This window comes from Manacus candei, unplaced genomic scaffold (genome assembly GCF_025592945.1).
Source record: "Manacus candei isolate 608988 ecotype Guabito, Panama unplaced genomic scaffold, ASM2559294v1 h1tg000021l, whole genome shotgun sequence".
In the NCBI taxonomy this organism is placed as follows: Eukaryota; Metazoa; Chordata; class Aves; order Passeriformes; family Pipridae; genus Manacus; species Manacus candei.
Window position 1 is genome coordinate 794,018 of NW_026138069.1, and position 15,150 is coordinate 809,167.

At 42.8% G+C, this 15,150-nt stretch overlaps 1 protein-coding gene across 2 annotated transcripts in view; it reads left to right on the forward strand.

Moving 5' to 3' along the window:
- RAPGEF5 (Rap guanine nucleotide exchange factor 5) overlaps positions 1-5,155 on the forward strand; it is a 159,806-nt gene extending 154,651 nt beyond the window's left edge. For both annotated transcript variants that reach the window (XM_051785914.1, XM_051785915.1), the window contains one exon: positions 1,464-5,155. In XM_051785914.1, the coding sequence (XP_051641874.1) occupies positions 1,464-1,582 (119 nt within the window). In that variant the 3' untranslated portion in view covers positions 1,583-5,155. The remainder of the gene's footprint in view (positions 1-1,463) is intronic.
- The last annotated feature ends 9,995 nt before the right edge of the window (positions 5,156-15,150 follow it).

The following is a 15,150-nucleotide window of genomic DNA, read 5'->3' on the forward strand; positions in this document are numbered from 1 at the left end:
AATGCCTTCTTAATGGAAATAACATGTTTATGTCCTAAATGCTGAAAACAAATAATAGCATTTCCAAAGTGAGAAAAAACAGCCCTAGAAAATAACGTAATTCAAGCTTTTGTCATTTGAGGTGTTAATGAGAAATACAAATGTTTTTCAGTATGTTCAGCACAGCTGCTGAGATCCTGTTCCCTCAGAACAAAAAGGTCATTTCTGTGTTCTGACACAGATTTATTGCATTGTCCTGTTCTCTCTGACATTGCTCAAGTTAGATGGCTGCTCCAAAATAGCTCTTTAAAATAGTTGCCCAGGAACCCTGTTAGCAGCCACATGCAGAACTGGCTGCATTCACATCCCACGTTACCCACACAGCATCATGCAGTGATCTTCAGAAACAAGGGATGGTTGATTCCTGGAAACCTCGTATAGCTGGAGAGTGTGGAGAAAAGGGTGATAATAAAACAAAGGAGAAGGAAGAAGTGTGTGAGTTAAGCTAATTGGTTCAGGGAATTTTGAGGAGTTTTCTTTGTCCATTTATGGTAATATTAAAAATTCCTTGAGGACATGGACTAGAAGCGAGCTTTCCACCTTTGCTCATTTGTCAGCAGTCATCAGTGTTGCTTTCTCTGCCTGTCTTGATGGATCTCGTGGCCATGGGCTTAGTTTTTCCTTTTCCACTTCTGCTAGTACCAGCCATGGTGGAGCATTTCACAGACAACGGGTTCCCACAAGCCCATGATGGGCATAAAGCTTGTAACAGAAAACATCTGCCATTGAAGCCACCCTTCAGTTTGTCTGTTACACAGCTAATTCCTCTTGCTGTGTAAACTCCCATGAAATGACAGCATGACTCTTACCTCTGTTACTAGATCAGAAATCAAAAGCATAACAGATCAAAACGTGAGAGCCTGTCAGAGCAGCTTTGAAGAGCTTTCGTATCCGTCTGCTGTGCTGTCACCTTTCACCGGCTCTGAAGACACTCATCCAGGGCCTGCTGTCTTCTCAACTTGTGTTAAGATTTTTTAAAAGTTAGAGTCCCATGCATGCCCACCCATGCTTAAGGCCCTGTTAAGCATGCCCACCCATGCTTAAGGCTCCGCTGTGCTGCAAGAGCAGCACAAAGGAAACCCTTAACAGAGAATTGGACTGCCTGTACTGCCAGCAGGAGTAAGTCTTCCTCTTGGGAAGAGTCAGCTTCTTGCTGTCCACTTGTCCCTTCTTTGTGCATGCTGGCTGCTCAGCACTGCATATGTATTTCTTCTCTTTTCTCTATCAAGCTGTTACCTTATGTATTGCCCTTAAACAGCATTACTGTTGAAGTGCAATGCATAAGGTTTTGCATAAGATTACTGTCTGTCTTTCTTGTGACTGTCTAGCACCTGACACATGGCACACCAGTGACTTTGCAACACAGGACAGAGAAGCAGGCAAGGCACAGCTTTCTGATCCATCCTCTTTCTCCTGTCTTGCAGGCAATGAAGTTCCTTCGAAAGAGCATCATGAGCTGAAGCCATATGTCCATCACCTGCATGTCATCGACAACCAGCAAGCTCTGTTTGAGCTTTCTCACAGGATAGAGCCACGAGTGTGAGCGTACACAGCTTCCTAAACCTTGTAACTGCAGCACTTTGAATTAAGTGAATGTTTATGCCAAGCATGTTGCTTCCCTATATAAGAACAGTTTACTGAGTTTTATCAGTAGCTCACACAACATGCGCAGGAAAATCAGGCAAGAGCCAGCAAAGGAGCTGCTCACAGAGTTGCAGGGCAAGCTTGGTGCCATTCCCACTGGTCACTGGGATGTGAGGGAGCGGAGCAGTGTCCTTTGAACTCAGGAGCTTGGTTTCTGTGAAAATATTGTTTGGTCCTGTGTAGCTTTCAATGCAGATTCTGCCAGTATTAGAATGAAAGGAATCATCATGTCACAGCAGCAAAACATTTCAGCAAGCAACATGCCGCAAGGGGATTGATTCCCAGTTCACCACATATGTACCTCACTAATTCAAGGCTGCCAAAGTATTGTTGCCAAAAATAATGTGCAATCTCTGCAGTTCCTCTGAGTCCACTGGAGCATCATATTTGAGATAAGTGCAAACAACCAAGGATGGGAATATAACAAGGCAGCGCAACCAGATGAAACTCAAGTGTGTGTCGTGTTGTGGAGATCAGCAGTAAACAGTCCATGCTGTTACGGTCCCTTTAAGAACCTGTTCATCCACACTGTAAGAGCCAATCCACTTTCATTGCAATCCATGGACACAGTTGTTTGTATACTGAAAACATGTTATTTTCTTCCTTTTCAGTTATCTCAGATTTAGCACTGGGTCCTGCAGTTAACACGTTATAAATTATTATAGCAGAAGCTTTGTTTTCTGCTTGGATTACAGCCTCTTTGATGTCTATTCAGAGGCAATGCCTACATCCACCTATATTCCTAACTCATCTCCTGGAAATACCATTTCAGCAGGTAAAACTTCACCTAACTTGCACATGCTTCTAGTTTTTAAAGAACAGAAAGGTGCACCTTACAGGGTACCACTGTAATTGCCTGCATACACACTGAGCTCTCAGCATCAGGGTCCCTTTACTGCTTTTGTCCCTCTCATACCCTTCTCCTAGCCAGTTCTCATGTAGCTACAAGTACTACATCTGGGCATGTACTGAGGCAGCATTTCTAAAGTCTTGTCTACAGTTGACCTACATCTCAAGCACCATCATAACCATAGCTCTGGTTTTCAGTGCTAAGAAGTTGCCCTGAAATAACCTAGTGAATGCTGCAGGCAGTGTGCAGAGTGCTGCACGGTCTGGCACGTGTTTGTACACTGACTCATGGCAACAGTCCTTTTGCACAGCAGGGAGGATACATAGCATCGCTTGCCCATCTCTATTGTATGTTTTCCACATGAGGAAGACTTCCAAGAAAATGCTCATTTACTAAAATATGGGAATACTGAAGTAGCATGCTCTTCATCATTGTGTTATCTCTGGTTTAAAGGGATTTTAAAAAAGCAGCTTTAACAAGTAGTCCGTGGGGGAATCTGTAGAATGCATTCAGTTTTCCCATCTGTGAAATATTGTATAGATCTATTGTAAAGGAAACAGATGTTTCAGAAATGTATTTGCTTGTACTTTGTTATTATTATCAAATACTATATGATTTTTTTTTTTTTTTAGAAAAAAAAGTCTTCTTTTTACCCAGTAAAAAGAAAAAAAAATAAACTCTTGCTGGCCATGGAGTAAAAATTTCCTATGTTCTTCTGTAGATGTGACTGCACATATTGTAAATAACTCTTTAGTGCAAACAGACCAAAACTGTTCAGATGAAGATACTAGCTGTGGTGGGCACCTTTTTGCAATGTAAGAACAAAAACCAGATGCAATTTGTTGCTTGTGTTATTGCAGTTCTTCCTCTGGCTACAACACTCAGAATTCCCACCCTAACTGCATTACCTGGGTGGTTTCCTGAGTTTTGAGCTCCCCCTTGTGAATTGTTTTTTAGTGTGGCATTATTTTTAGGAGCCTGTACGTAGACCATGCTTCTGCTCATGTGGTGTAACTCTTTAGTCCACAAATTGTTCTCTTGAAATCTGTGGGAGAGGGAGGATTAGAAGGTATTCAGGGTGAGAAAGTGACACTGTTTCTCAGTTCACTGCATTTGGCTCTGTGATAGTTTTGGGTAGTTACTGCTGATGAAGCAACAGTGATGCCAGAGAAGAATAAAAGACAAGGAAACAAAAGGGGGGGGGAATAACAATGACTCTGTGCTGTGGCTTTGATTTGAAAGCCTGCTAGAGTGACCTTGAAGGCTCCTCACTCTGCCAATTCAAAATGAAGTAAAGGGATGGGTTAACTTGTACCAGTAGGCTTCAAGCCAGCTGAGGTGTTGGCTATCTGCACCACTGTAATTTCACGCTAAATCAGCTGTTGTCTACCCCTTGCAGCTGGCATAAAATCGGTTTGAAGGCATATAGCCAGAATTAACCTTGTTATCTATGTTAGACTACTAATTAGCTAATTAGACTACTGTTTGTAACTTTAAAAACTAGTTTTTATAGTGGCCTGTATAACTTGGATACAAATTTCTGGTCGCAGGGTCCAACATGTCTGCATCAATTTCACGTTGAAAATATGGACCTTTTAACTGTTACCATAAAAGAAAGGCAAATAGCCTTAACCTGTAGCTAATGTCTAATTTAAAAAAAGGCTCTTCAGAGACTTCTTTCAACAGGTGAAGTATTGCAGAGCTTTGCTGCAGACTGGCAAGCAGTTTGAAGGTAAGGTGGCTGGGAGAAGAACTACGAGTAAACCCTGTGAAAGGGAAGGATAATACTATAGAGCCTCTGCCAGGGTCCAGCACTGGTGATATTGTGATTTATTTTTTTTTTACATCCTTCAATAATGCAATTAGGTTACATAGGATAAAATCTAATAAATCTTGTAAATTTGGTTTATCACAGTCACACCTAGGCTTAAATACTCTGCAATTTTTTTATAGTAGCTAGGAGGATCAGTTATACATAACAAAGGAAGGAGCTATGTCACTTTTTACCTCTTTGATGTGGGATTTTGTTGCAACAAATTTAGATGTTTCTATGACACAGCTTGTTGATTCCAGCACCATCTTGGATAGTAATAAATTTCATTTGCATAACAGTGGCAAAAAAAAAGAAATATGTAAATACTAAACATTTTAGCAGAGTAATATTTATTTGCATAGCCTATTTATTGTCATCTTATACACTGTTAAACACTGGGATGAAGTCAATGAGCTGAGGTAAGAACACCTGCCTGTTCTCTCTGAGTGCCATAATGGTGTCAGCTTGCATTAAAAGTAATAAAATAGAAGCCCCCAAATCAAGGTATTTACCTGACTTCTCAGGGACTACAGCTAGTAGTTATCCACCATTATGAGACCTGGTATGTATGAAATAATCTGATTTGCCAGAATCAATGTTGCCAATGTTTTCCTTTGCATATTTCATGCTTGTTTGCCTGTACATATTATTGTGTCGTGTATTTATGAGAGCTAGTAAGCAATAATTTATATGTCAAAATGGCCAAGCAATACAAGGTTAAAACTTGTAGAAGCAACTGTTATGTTTATCTTGCATTTTCCAGTGTTTTTTAATATTGCTTTTCAAAATATAAAAACTACCTTAATGAAGTCTGGGCTCTGTGCCTTCATGCCTACCACACATACTTATTGTTCCTATATGGAATATTTTACTTCCAGTCATTCAGTTCCACAAACCCTCACTGCTTTTTTTGAGGTGGATGCAGACTCACATAGAGGCTCAGGAGCCTGACCCCATTCAGAGCTGCTCGTATATCTCTGGTCAGTCAGATTTGCTGGTACCAATGTTTCAAAGCAGGAATGATGTTAATGGGGTCTCAGCTGTGCCCTGTCATCACAGTGCAGTCAAAGAGGGGCCTCGAGCTGCCATGAGAAGTCCCTGTGGGGGAGGGGAGGAGTAAATCTGTCTTCATATCCTCTGGAGGCTGCTTATTGGCACTTGATCCTCTCACTGAGGACAGCAAATGCTTTCCCTGTCATCAGTCATCCCTGATGGTGCTGTTTCCTCTCCTTCCTCTGGGCTCGTCTGCAGCAGGGAATGCAAAGCTCAAGATGGGCTACAAGTGCACTGTAACACAGCTGAGGCTTGCCCTGTCCTTCCATCCTTTCCCCTTGCAAACCCTAGGAACCAGTAAGCCAAACCTGGCTATTTCAAACAGAAATAACACCTGGTACTTAGTAGTGTGATGTCTGTTGAAAGTGCTTTACAAATTGGCAGTACTTAATCCTCTGAGTGCCTGCACCTTAAGGAGTCTTAAGCCTGACCTACAAAGTGCCAGCGTTAATATACAGATAGGGTGAATTTTAATATTAGTATTTAAAACAAGCCTAAATTGTTGACACTTCTCTGTAATGATGTTTAAAGAAACATTACAGACAGACATCCTTTTCTAGATCCAGTTGCACAAGCTGAAGAATTTACAGTCCCAGCTGTTTATCACTCCCCTTTTTTGTATATCATTGCTCTCCACAATGTAGCCCAGAAGATCAGAGGAGAGTCTCCTTAACCTATTGCCACATGTGGCTACATGCAAGCAACTAACTTTGCACCAAAGGGCTCTCCTTCCATCCATCAGCCGTGCTGGGAGATTTTCATAAGAAGCTAGAGTGATGGTATCTTTAAGATGATTTGCAAATGGGAGAGTGTAGAGCTGAGGATAGCTGCCTTACAGCTCCAGCTGTGCTAGAAGAACCACAAGATGAGGCTGCTGCACTGCAGATGTTGTCCCTTCAGACCATCTTGCTAAACTATTCAAACAAGGGTTCCTCTATCCCTGTCCACCAAAAAGATCTTGATTGGCAAAGGGCTGCCATTTAGTCTGCTCAGTGGTCTCTGAATTTTAACTGAAGTATTCGGAGAGGCTTGTGCTGAGTCATTCCTTTAGGAGCTGTATGACTGTGATAGACAGCAGGTGGGAGCAGTTTGCTTGGGGGCCAGCACTGCCCTCTGTGCAGAGCAGGACTGACCTGCATGGGGACAACTGCTCTACACTGTGTAAAAGTGACTTCCTCTTCTCAGTAGGAGGAAGCATTCAACTGGAAAAACAAACCTCCTGAATATTTGCTGTGTTTCACACACCAACAGACTTTCATGCCACCCAGAGCATATGCCCCTGAGTCCTGGTGTCTTTTGCCGTGGGTGTGGCAGCTGAGTTGCACACATAACAAAACCCAAAAAAAGGTAAGTCTTCTTCTGGCTCCACAGCTACAATGTTCACCATTTCACACTGGAGACTTGTGTGATGGCACCCTCCATGCATGGCTACAATAATACTGTGAAATGCTTGTAGTTGTATCAGAGTTAAAAGAATCAAGCAGGATAATTAATAAAGTCCAGAGAACTGAGGAGGCCTGTAATGGTGGGCCAAATGAACAACTGTTGAAGCAAGGAGAGAAGTGTTCTGCATTCCCTCTTGTCTAGAAGAAGATCTTTGGACCTTCAACATGTTTTTCTCCATTCCTTTCCTATGCCAGGGAGAGAAAGGGGCATGATCTTGAAAGCCTTGGAAAACTTCCTTTACTCTGAAGGGTGCTGATGACTTTTTTCAGGTCTGATATCCCCAGGGAAAATCCTCAGGGTAGAGTCAATCTTCCCCATTTAGAAAAACACAACAATCCTAGGGAAACCAGGCAGTTAAAACCCAGGGAAAACCTCCTTTTGGGGTTAGGAAAGAGAAGAGTCATTCAGGGGGTCACCCAAATGCAGCAGGTGAGAGGGAAGCTCTTCTTTTGTGTTGTCTGCATGGGTCTGTTTGATAGCACCTGGATATTTGGCTCCTTGGTTACATTGCAGGGAGAGGTGGGTTGTGCAGGGTTGGCTTGTAAGTAGGACTTAGAGTGTCGTTTCCTAACAAGAGGTCTTTGTGGGCTGCCTTTAGTGCTCTTTACAATCCTAGTGCCTCTAGTTCCTATTCGTAAGGTTTCAGCTCTCATCTCTGTGGTAAGAAGTCAGAGCAGTCCTGGAGGTGCTAAGAAATAGGGGATCAACATAGTTTAGTATAAAATTTGATTGGAAACCTGAACTTATCCTTTTTACCTGAAAATGTGATTCAGTAGCATAATTTGGAGGAGTATACAAGCAAGATATGAAGATGTCTTTAAGCAGAATCAGGTGAGCTAAACCACACTGAAGGACAGCCTGCCTTGATTAGATGGGTCTTAAATGATGGTTTGTGCAATAGACATAGGTTATAGATTGCTTGATCTTTCAAAGAGATTGGCTTGCAGAAAGTTGTCAGGGCTTCTAAAACTTGCAGCTTTTTGTTTTGTTCTCCTGCTGTTGCTGATACCAATGCAAGTCCTTTCCTGCCTGCAGCGTAGGAAGAGCTTTTTCAGAACAACTGTTAGTGCTCCAGGTAAGGTTATAAAGAAAAATAAAGGGAAGGAAAAATCTTGCCATTGTCTGAGCTAATCATGGAGCTGCCTCTGCAGGGAAATGGTTTAGATGAGAGTGTTACTTAGCAGTGAAAAACAGCACTGGCAGTGCTTGTCCATTTAACCTAAGTGGTGAAGTGTCCCTTGGGAAAGGTACAGCCAGCTGTGACAGATGGCTTGAAAGCAAAGAGCTGTGTTTTGCTGGAGGGAATTTACTAGCAAATGTAAACAGAGATGATTCAGACCTAGAAATGACAAAGGATGGTTGAGGATCAAGCCCCAGATCAAGCACTTCCTTGGTAAGTTATAGAGGCTTCTGACAAATGTTTGTGAGAGCTCTCTGTAACACTAGGCAAAGGTTTTGTTGCTTCACAGTGAAGCTGCTACTGAGGTCATGTGGACTTGATTCCTGCGTGGGCTTGCCCCCAGCCAAATGTGCCTGTCAATGGGAGCGACTCTGGTACAGGCAAGGGTCTGCTGAGAAAGTTGGCTCAGCAGCTCCACATGACTATCCTTCAGCCGTAAAGCCCTCAAAAGTTTGAAGTCTTCAAATTATGTCAAGCAGCTTGGAAAAACTTTCATGAAAACAAGGCCAGCTGCTGTGATAAGGATGTCTCTCCCTTTCATTTAGAAAGGCTGTGTGAAATCAAGTTGAGCTTTGGTTGATTTCCATTGGGTTTTTAAAACTCTGGATGCTCAAACTTCTGTTGCCAGGCTGAGTCTCTGGCTACACTATAAAGCAGAATATAGTCTCTCTGTCCAAACTGAAACACTTTAAAGCCGCAAATAACTGTGAACTGCTACTAAAGCTGGGCTTCGTACAAGGTCAGTCCCCTGGTTATGGTGCAGCATCAGAGACCAGCAGAGCTACTGGGTGTTGGGTGCCCTGTCATACTTACAGGGATGAAAACTGTTGTGGCTGACACCAGTTGCCAGCACTGACCTTGGCTCAAGGCTATAGCTACATGCTCCAGATTCAGGGCACACTGTTGGTTGGAGGCCACTTTCTAAGGCCAAGTAGGTGATGATGTAATAGTAGAAACTAGAGGAGAGGTATAAGACAGGATGGTAAATGAATTGAACAAGTCCAACATAGTAGAGGTAGAACAGGGGAGGACTGCTAAGGGAAAATAACATGCAAATCTGAAAACTCACACGTGTCTGAAATTCATTTAGACCCTAATTTACTGCTTATTTGATGAGGTTATTTAATATTAAGTGAGGTAATTCACTTTACTTTTAAATAAGAGTTTCTGCTGAAGACTATAATGTAGTTTAGTCAATCAAATTTAATTCTGTGCATTTTGCTAACTTGAGTTATTTCTCAAAGCAATTTGAGTGACTCCAGGGAACTTGGTCTGGCTTTATACAAGTGCAAATGAGGAAAGACTTAGGCTAAATGTTAAGGTTTTCAGAGGACACTGAGAGATACTAACATGGTGAAGGTAGGTATCATTTCCCAGAAATAAACAGACAAAAAACTGCTGGAGCCATGTGTTACTACAAGACAGGCAGAGTTTTTATTGGGGGCATCTCTGCAAAGACCACATCACCATCCTGTCCAAGAAAAGGGCTTGACTGTGGTTGGTTGAAGCAAAAACTGGTGTCAGCTGGAACAAACTTTTCCAGCAGTTAACCTGCTTTTAGCAGTATTTCCCTTTCAAAAGCTCAGATACCATTGACATCTAGTGGTGAAATCCTGTGTCTGGAGAGCCAGTTTATTGCATCAAAACTGCCAGTGTGACCTCAAGGGACTGCAGGATGTAATGCAGCGGTGAGGCTCCTCTATCATCTGCCTGGTCCACTGACCCCAGTTTATTAGATTTGTTGACTCAGATGCCCATTTAAGTGGACTGATGGGATTATCTGTTCAGCTCTTCTGTGCACGTTTCCCCATGGATTTAACTTTCAGGCTTTATGATGAGAGTGCACATTCACTTAGGATAGATGCTAATAGGAATAAAGTCTGCTGCCTTCTCGTCTGTCGGTAGCCCCTGGAGTCAGCGTCTCATCCAAAGCTGTTGGCTGCAGTGTGAGCATTTGGTCTGGGGCAGCTTCTCCAAACATGCCGCAGAGCTGTCTGGGTGTGTTTGTCAAAAGCAAGCAAATCCCCTGCCTGCTGGTTTAATGGCATGAGGCTGAATTCCCTGTTTAACCAAAGGACCAGTTTTGTGAGCCCAAGGAGTAGATTTTCTCTGGAAGGTGCTGTTGTGTAAGTGCTCCTGGCACTCTGGTGATAGTGTGTGGCTGTGTTCTCCACGTCAGTGGTACCCCCATGAGCACAGCTGTGGCCAGCCAACTGCAGCTGCCACGTGATGTCACAGGGAAGCTGTGGAATAGGAATAGATAAGACAGGGAGGCATTTTGGAGTAATTTGTGTTATAAGTTGTTGGTTGATAAGCCAATGACTGCTAAAGTGAGCAAAATTCAGAAAGGCTGAACATGTCTGGTGTTAGTCAGGGACAGCTGCAGGCTGTAGGGTCTATGGAGAGAGTCAAGATTAATCAGATTTTGTTGTGACCTGGCAAATAGGAGGACTGTGAATTAACCACATACGTATCATATAGTTGTGAAGAAGTTTACAAAAGAGTAAAATACTTGTTTAAGCTGTAGTGTTTGATAAATGTTGCCCACTCAACAAAAGCCTCCAAACATCTAATATGGAAGCGCTTTAGGAAATGCCTTCGTGAAGAGCTGACTTCAGCTGTGAGTTGGGACTAGGGAGAGCCCCAGTCAGTCATTCCCACCACTGTGTTGATGCAACTGCTCCTGAGCCTGTGCATCAAGCTGAATCATGCACCTGGGAAATGGTCATATCCAAGGCAAGTCTCCTCTACATAATAAACCTCCTATTTCAGATGCACACACAACTTGGAAATTGTGCTTTACCCTACCACTGGGCTTAATGAGTGCAGCTCATTGTGGGTTTCCCCAGAGACTAGTCACTGTGATATTGCATCTATGGTCACAGTGACAGTCTGGGGTCATAACAGGGACTGCTGACACTTGCTCTTTCCTGGACTGGGGAATAAAAGTGCTCCTGAACAGCAGCTAAAAGAAATGTCAACAGAACTTATTCATTTAGTGTCACTCAGAGGGCTTTGAAGGCAAATAGAAAATGCTCACCAATTAAGGACACCAGGAGGCAGAGAGCAGTTGCCGTTTCACAGGTGATGAAACTTCAGAGAGATGCAGAGAGAGTTGGCTAAGGTCACACAGTGCTAGGACACCACGAAGATTGATCTTCAGCCATCTCTTAGCACTTCTCTTGCTCACTAAACCAGTTATGTGCTGAACAATAGCCAATGAAGGCAGAAGAGGCAAGAGGCTGATAGACATAACTGGGAGCTGAACTGTGGCAGGGCACAGACTCCTCCTGGACGGCTGCACATGGTCTCTCTGTCTCCAGTGAATTGCCCAATTTTCTGATTGGCAGAGCAGCTGAGGTGTTGCTCACACAAGCTGTTTATTCTGTGGACTTTAAGGCTTTTCATACTTTCTTTTGAGGAAATTAGTGTGACTTAGAAAATCTTCCCCTTCTTAAGTAGAGTGTCTGTCCCAGCTGCTGAACTTTCTACAGCTCCTGCTTATCTGCTTCCCCACCCATTCCCCATGCTGGCTGATGACTGCTGGATAAGCATACTCTGAAATGGCTTTATGCATAGGGAATATGACGTGTGTGGAGATAGATGCCACAATCTGCAACTGCGAGCATGGAGGGGGCATTTTGGAAGCTGGAGAAAGGTGCAGCACCTTTCTCAGGCCCCTTGGAGCAACCTGCTTCAGCAGACACATCCCCCTCTTTCTGGGGGCTGTTTCCTCTGCGGGGCCTCCTCACTTGCTACAGGTAGGCACATCTCCAGCCTTACTGTTTTCATCTTCCTCAATGGCTTGCCAATGACAGTGGCTTATTCACTGGGTCTCTTATTCTGCCAAGATACCAACCAGCTCTTAATGGTTTGGGCTTTACCAGCATGTAGCTTGTTTGGTTTAGTTTTTCTATGAATCACTTCACTGAAAGAAGAGGGCTACTTTTTTATTCCTAGTTTGCAGAATCTCAGATTGAATTCCAACAAGCGCATACTATGGCTGAAAAACAGGTAACTTGACCTAGAAAATTATGTCCTGTCTTGTGCACAGGGTTGCACTGTCGGTTGATTGATAGATTTTTCTTTTGAGCTTTTTTCTCCTTTATGGCAGCAGTCACTTCTGGAGTCACGGGCAGTACCTGTGGGAGCAAGAACTCACTAGTGATACAGTTGAGGGAAAAGAAGTTGTTTTAACCTAGTTTCTAAAGAAAAATGTCCAATTTTTTTGCCCTTTCTTAAATTTTATTAGGTTTCCACATACTTGAGACATTTTTTACCAAATCTGGAAGAGTCATGAAAGGCTCAGAAATAATTAAGTCTGTGAGAGAACTCAACAGGCAACTGGGAGAGATGAGGGGAGGTAAAACAGGAGGCTGCAGCACTGCTCCTCATCGCTGTGGTGCTCTGCAGCCAGCAGGAAGCTAAGTCTTGCATGACGCATGTCAGTTCTTGCCCAGTGGAAATTTTGCTGGTCAAAGGAATCAACTTGTGGGCACACTTGACTTTTTGTACACCCTGCAAAGGTGATGAATTGTCTTTCAGTGTCTCAGGCAGGAGACTGACCATTTGGGAGTTCTGTAAATGACACCGATATCCTATTGTTCCTGCTACCCCGTTCCTAACTGATTGCTGCCAGTAAAACAGCAGTATCATTTTCTATATTTAATTGGAGGTGGGAGAGGGAGTAATTTTTGCTTTCTTCCTCCTTGCTTTTTATGTCTTCAGCCACTGTATGGAGAAAAGAGCAATTAGGGGAACAGAAATAGAATATCAGTCCTATTTCTACTCTGGATATTTTGCAATGTAAAGGCTAATGGACTACCTTACAGCATCTTTTCTGAAGCTCTCTTAAGGAGTGTAAGCAAAGTGCTCTAGGAAGAAAGGAGCTATGGTGGTCCTAAATGTTGTTTGACCAGGCAAAACAACTTCAATATACCATACAGGCACAAACCCGAGGCAGAGCTGCTATTGCACAAACTGGTACAAGTGTACTTTTTGAGAAAGACGTATTGGCTTGGCTTTTAAGCAAAGTGATGGTTCTAGCTGGAGCAAGTTGGGAAGGAATCATATAAAATTTTCTGTCTTGAGTTCAAATACATAACATTGAAGTAAGTTCAAATAATGTGAACTGAAATTTGTGTAGTGATCATTTTGGTTTTGGGTTTTTTTTTTGTACAAAAAGAAATAGGTAAGAAAAATCCCATCTCAGCTCAGTGTTGGTGAGTGAAAGAGGAGTCTCTCAATGCCATCTAGGGGCTCCCTTGCTTGAGAGAGTACCATCTATACTGAAGTTCCCTTTGACTGGGAGCTGGCAGTGCATTTTAGCTGCTCTTACCTTGGCAAGAGCAGTTCCAAAAATGTATATGTTCAACCTCTCTCAGATGGGAGAGCGCAATACAATATTATAGTTATGCTGTCAAAAGTTATAGGCACTTATGCCCAGTCCATGGGAGATCTCAGGTAAATCCTGTATTTGAAAACCATGTGGATCAGTATTTACTATTTCCTTAATCTAGCTGCAAACAAGGGAAGAGAAATCTTAGTTCTGGCAGGGAACTGGATCAGCATTTTCTATTTCTTCATGCGGTAGCTGGGTCTTGAACAGCCCATTCTCCCCGGTAAAATTAGTCCTCACCTCATTCTGCTCCTCTTCTATGGCCTGGCTCCACATTTGCTTTGCTGAAAGCACATGGAGAGTCAAAAAACATTTATTTGTGAGGTGGCTGTCTATGGAAGAATTCGATTTGGGGAAGTGGCATCATCATAATCATTTGAAGCAAAAGTACTGGAACAAAGGCATCATATCAGATACAACTACAGCAACACTAGTGGCAGAGGTGTCTGTGGGTTGTGATGGTTAAACTAGAAGTGTGCAACATCACAGTAAGATGTGGGTATTTGGCATCCTGGGCAATCATAGCAGAAGCTATTTTAGGCTATCTTTATTTTTATACATTAATGATTTTCCCTACTCTAATTCTGTGAGTAAGATGTAAGGCATTCTTCAGAGAGGCATCATTTTTGGGGTATTTGTGATAACCACTGTGATGTCTCTGAATAGGGGTAACCAGCAGGCTCCTACTGGCTGCTAAACATGTTCCCAGGACCACGTTTGTTCCCGGGAGTCTCTGTATGTCAAGAACCTGTGTTGTGATCAAAGCACATGTGTGCTGGACATGGCAAAAGAGTGCAGATAACATTCTATAATGAGTGTCACACTCTTTCCAACATGCTTTTTATTGATACTTTGTTAAAACAGAGATTTACTTTTATTACCAGAGACTTAAGGTTAGATTCTGTGAGATTACACACACACACAGGATTAATCTTTTACAGGGAAATGGAGTGGAGAAGTAGCCTGTGATATTTATGTATATGTATAGTTAAATTCTGTGACAGGAAATATTTAACCTTGAGCTTAGTATGGGATACACTGTAGCTGAATGAGAATGAGAGAAGATTAATTTTCTGAAGTGACTTGCAGCATGCTGAACACTGGAAACAAATTTGTCAAATGGAACAGCACAACAATGACACCTTCTGTAAAACACTAGAAATGTCATGTCTTACCGTTTCAGATTCTTCCCTTGGAAATTCCTAATTTATATGCTGCCAGAGAGCTGAAGCAGGGATTTCTGAAGAGAAGTGGTTCCTATTGGGCTGTGCAAATGCACCCCAGGCTGACAGGTCACAAGCTGCAGCTTGTCAGTAATAGAAAGTCTTTTGCAAAAAGATTAGAAATGTGAAAACCAATCCATTCCACATCTTTTTTTTTTTTTTTTTTTGGTCCAAATGGGTGCTTGCCCAAATGAGTGAGAAGCTGAATTCCTTACCTGAGTGACTTCAAATTCACAGCAGAGTGCATGAGGGGCCCAGGCTTAGGTTAGACGTGCTTTTAAACCACATGGTAAAAATATTCCACTGTGTCATATTTCCTAAATTAATTTGTTAAAAGGAGAGAGCACAAGAGGGAGCCAGACTCTGCATCCTGGTAAGGCTCTTGGCTGTGTGTTGGGAGGGGGTAAGGGGAGCCTGGGGCTTGGTCCCTGTGTTCCAAGCGCTGTCTGTATTTGTTCAGCGGCTGCAGCCTGAGGCTCACAAAGTCCTGTGGATGCCAGGTCT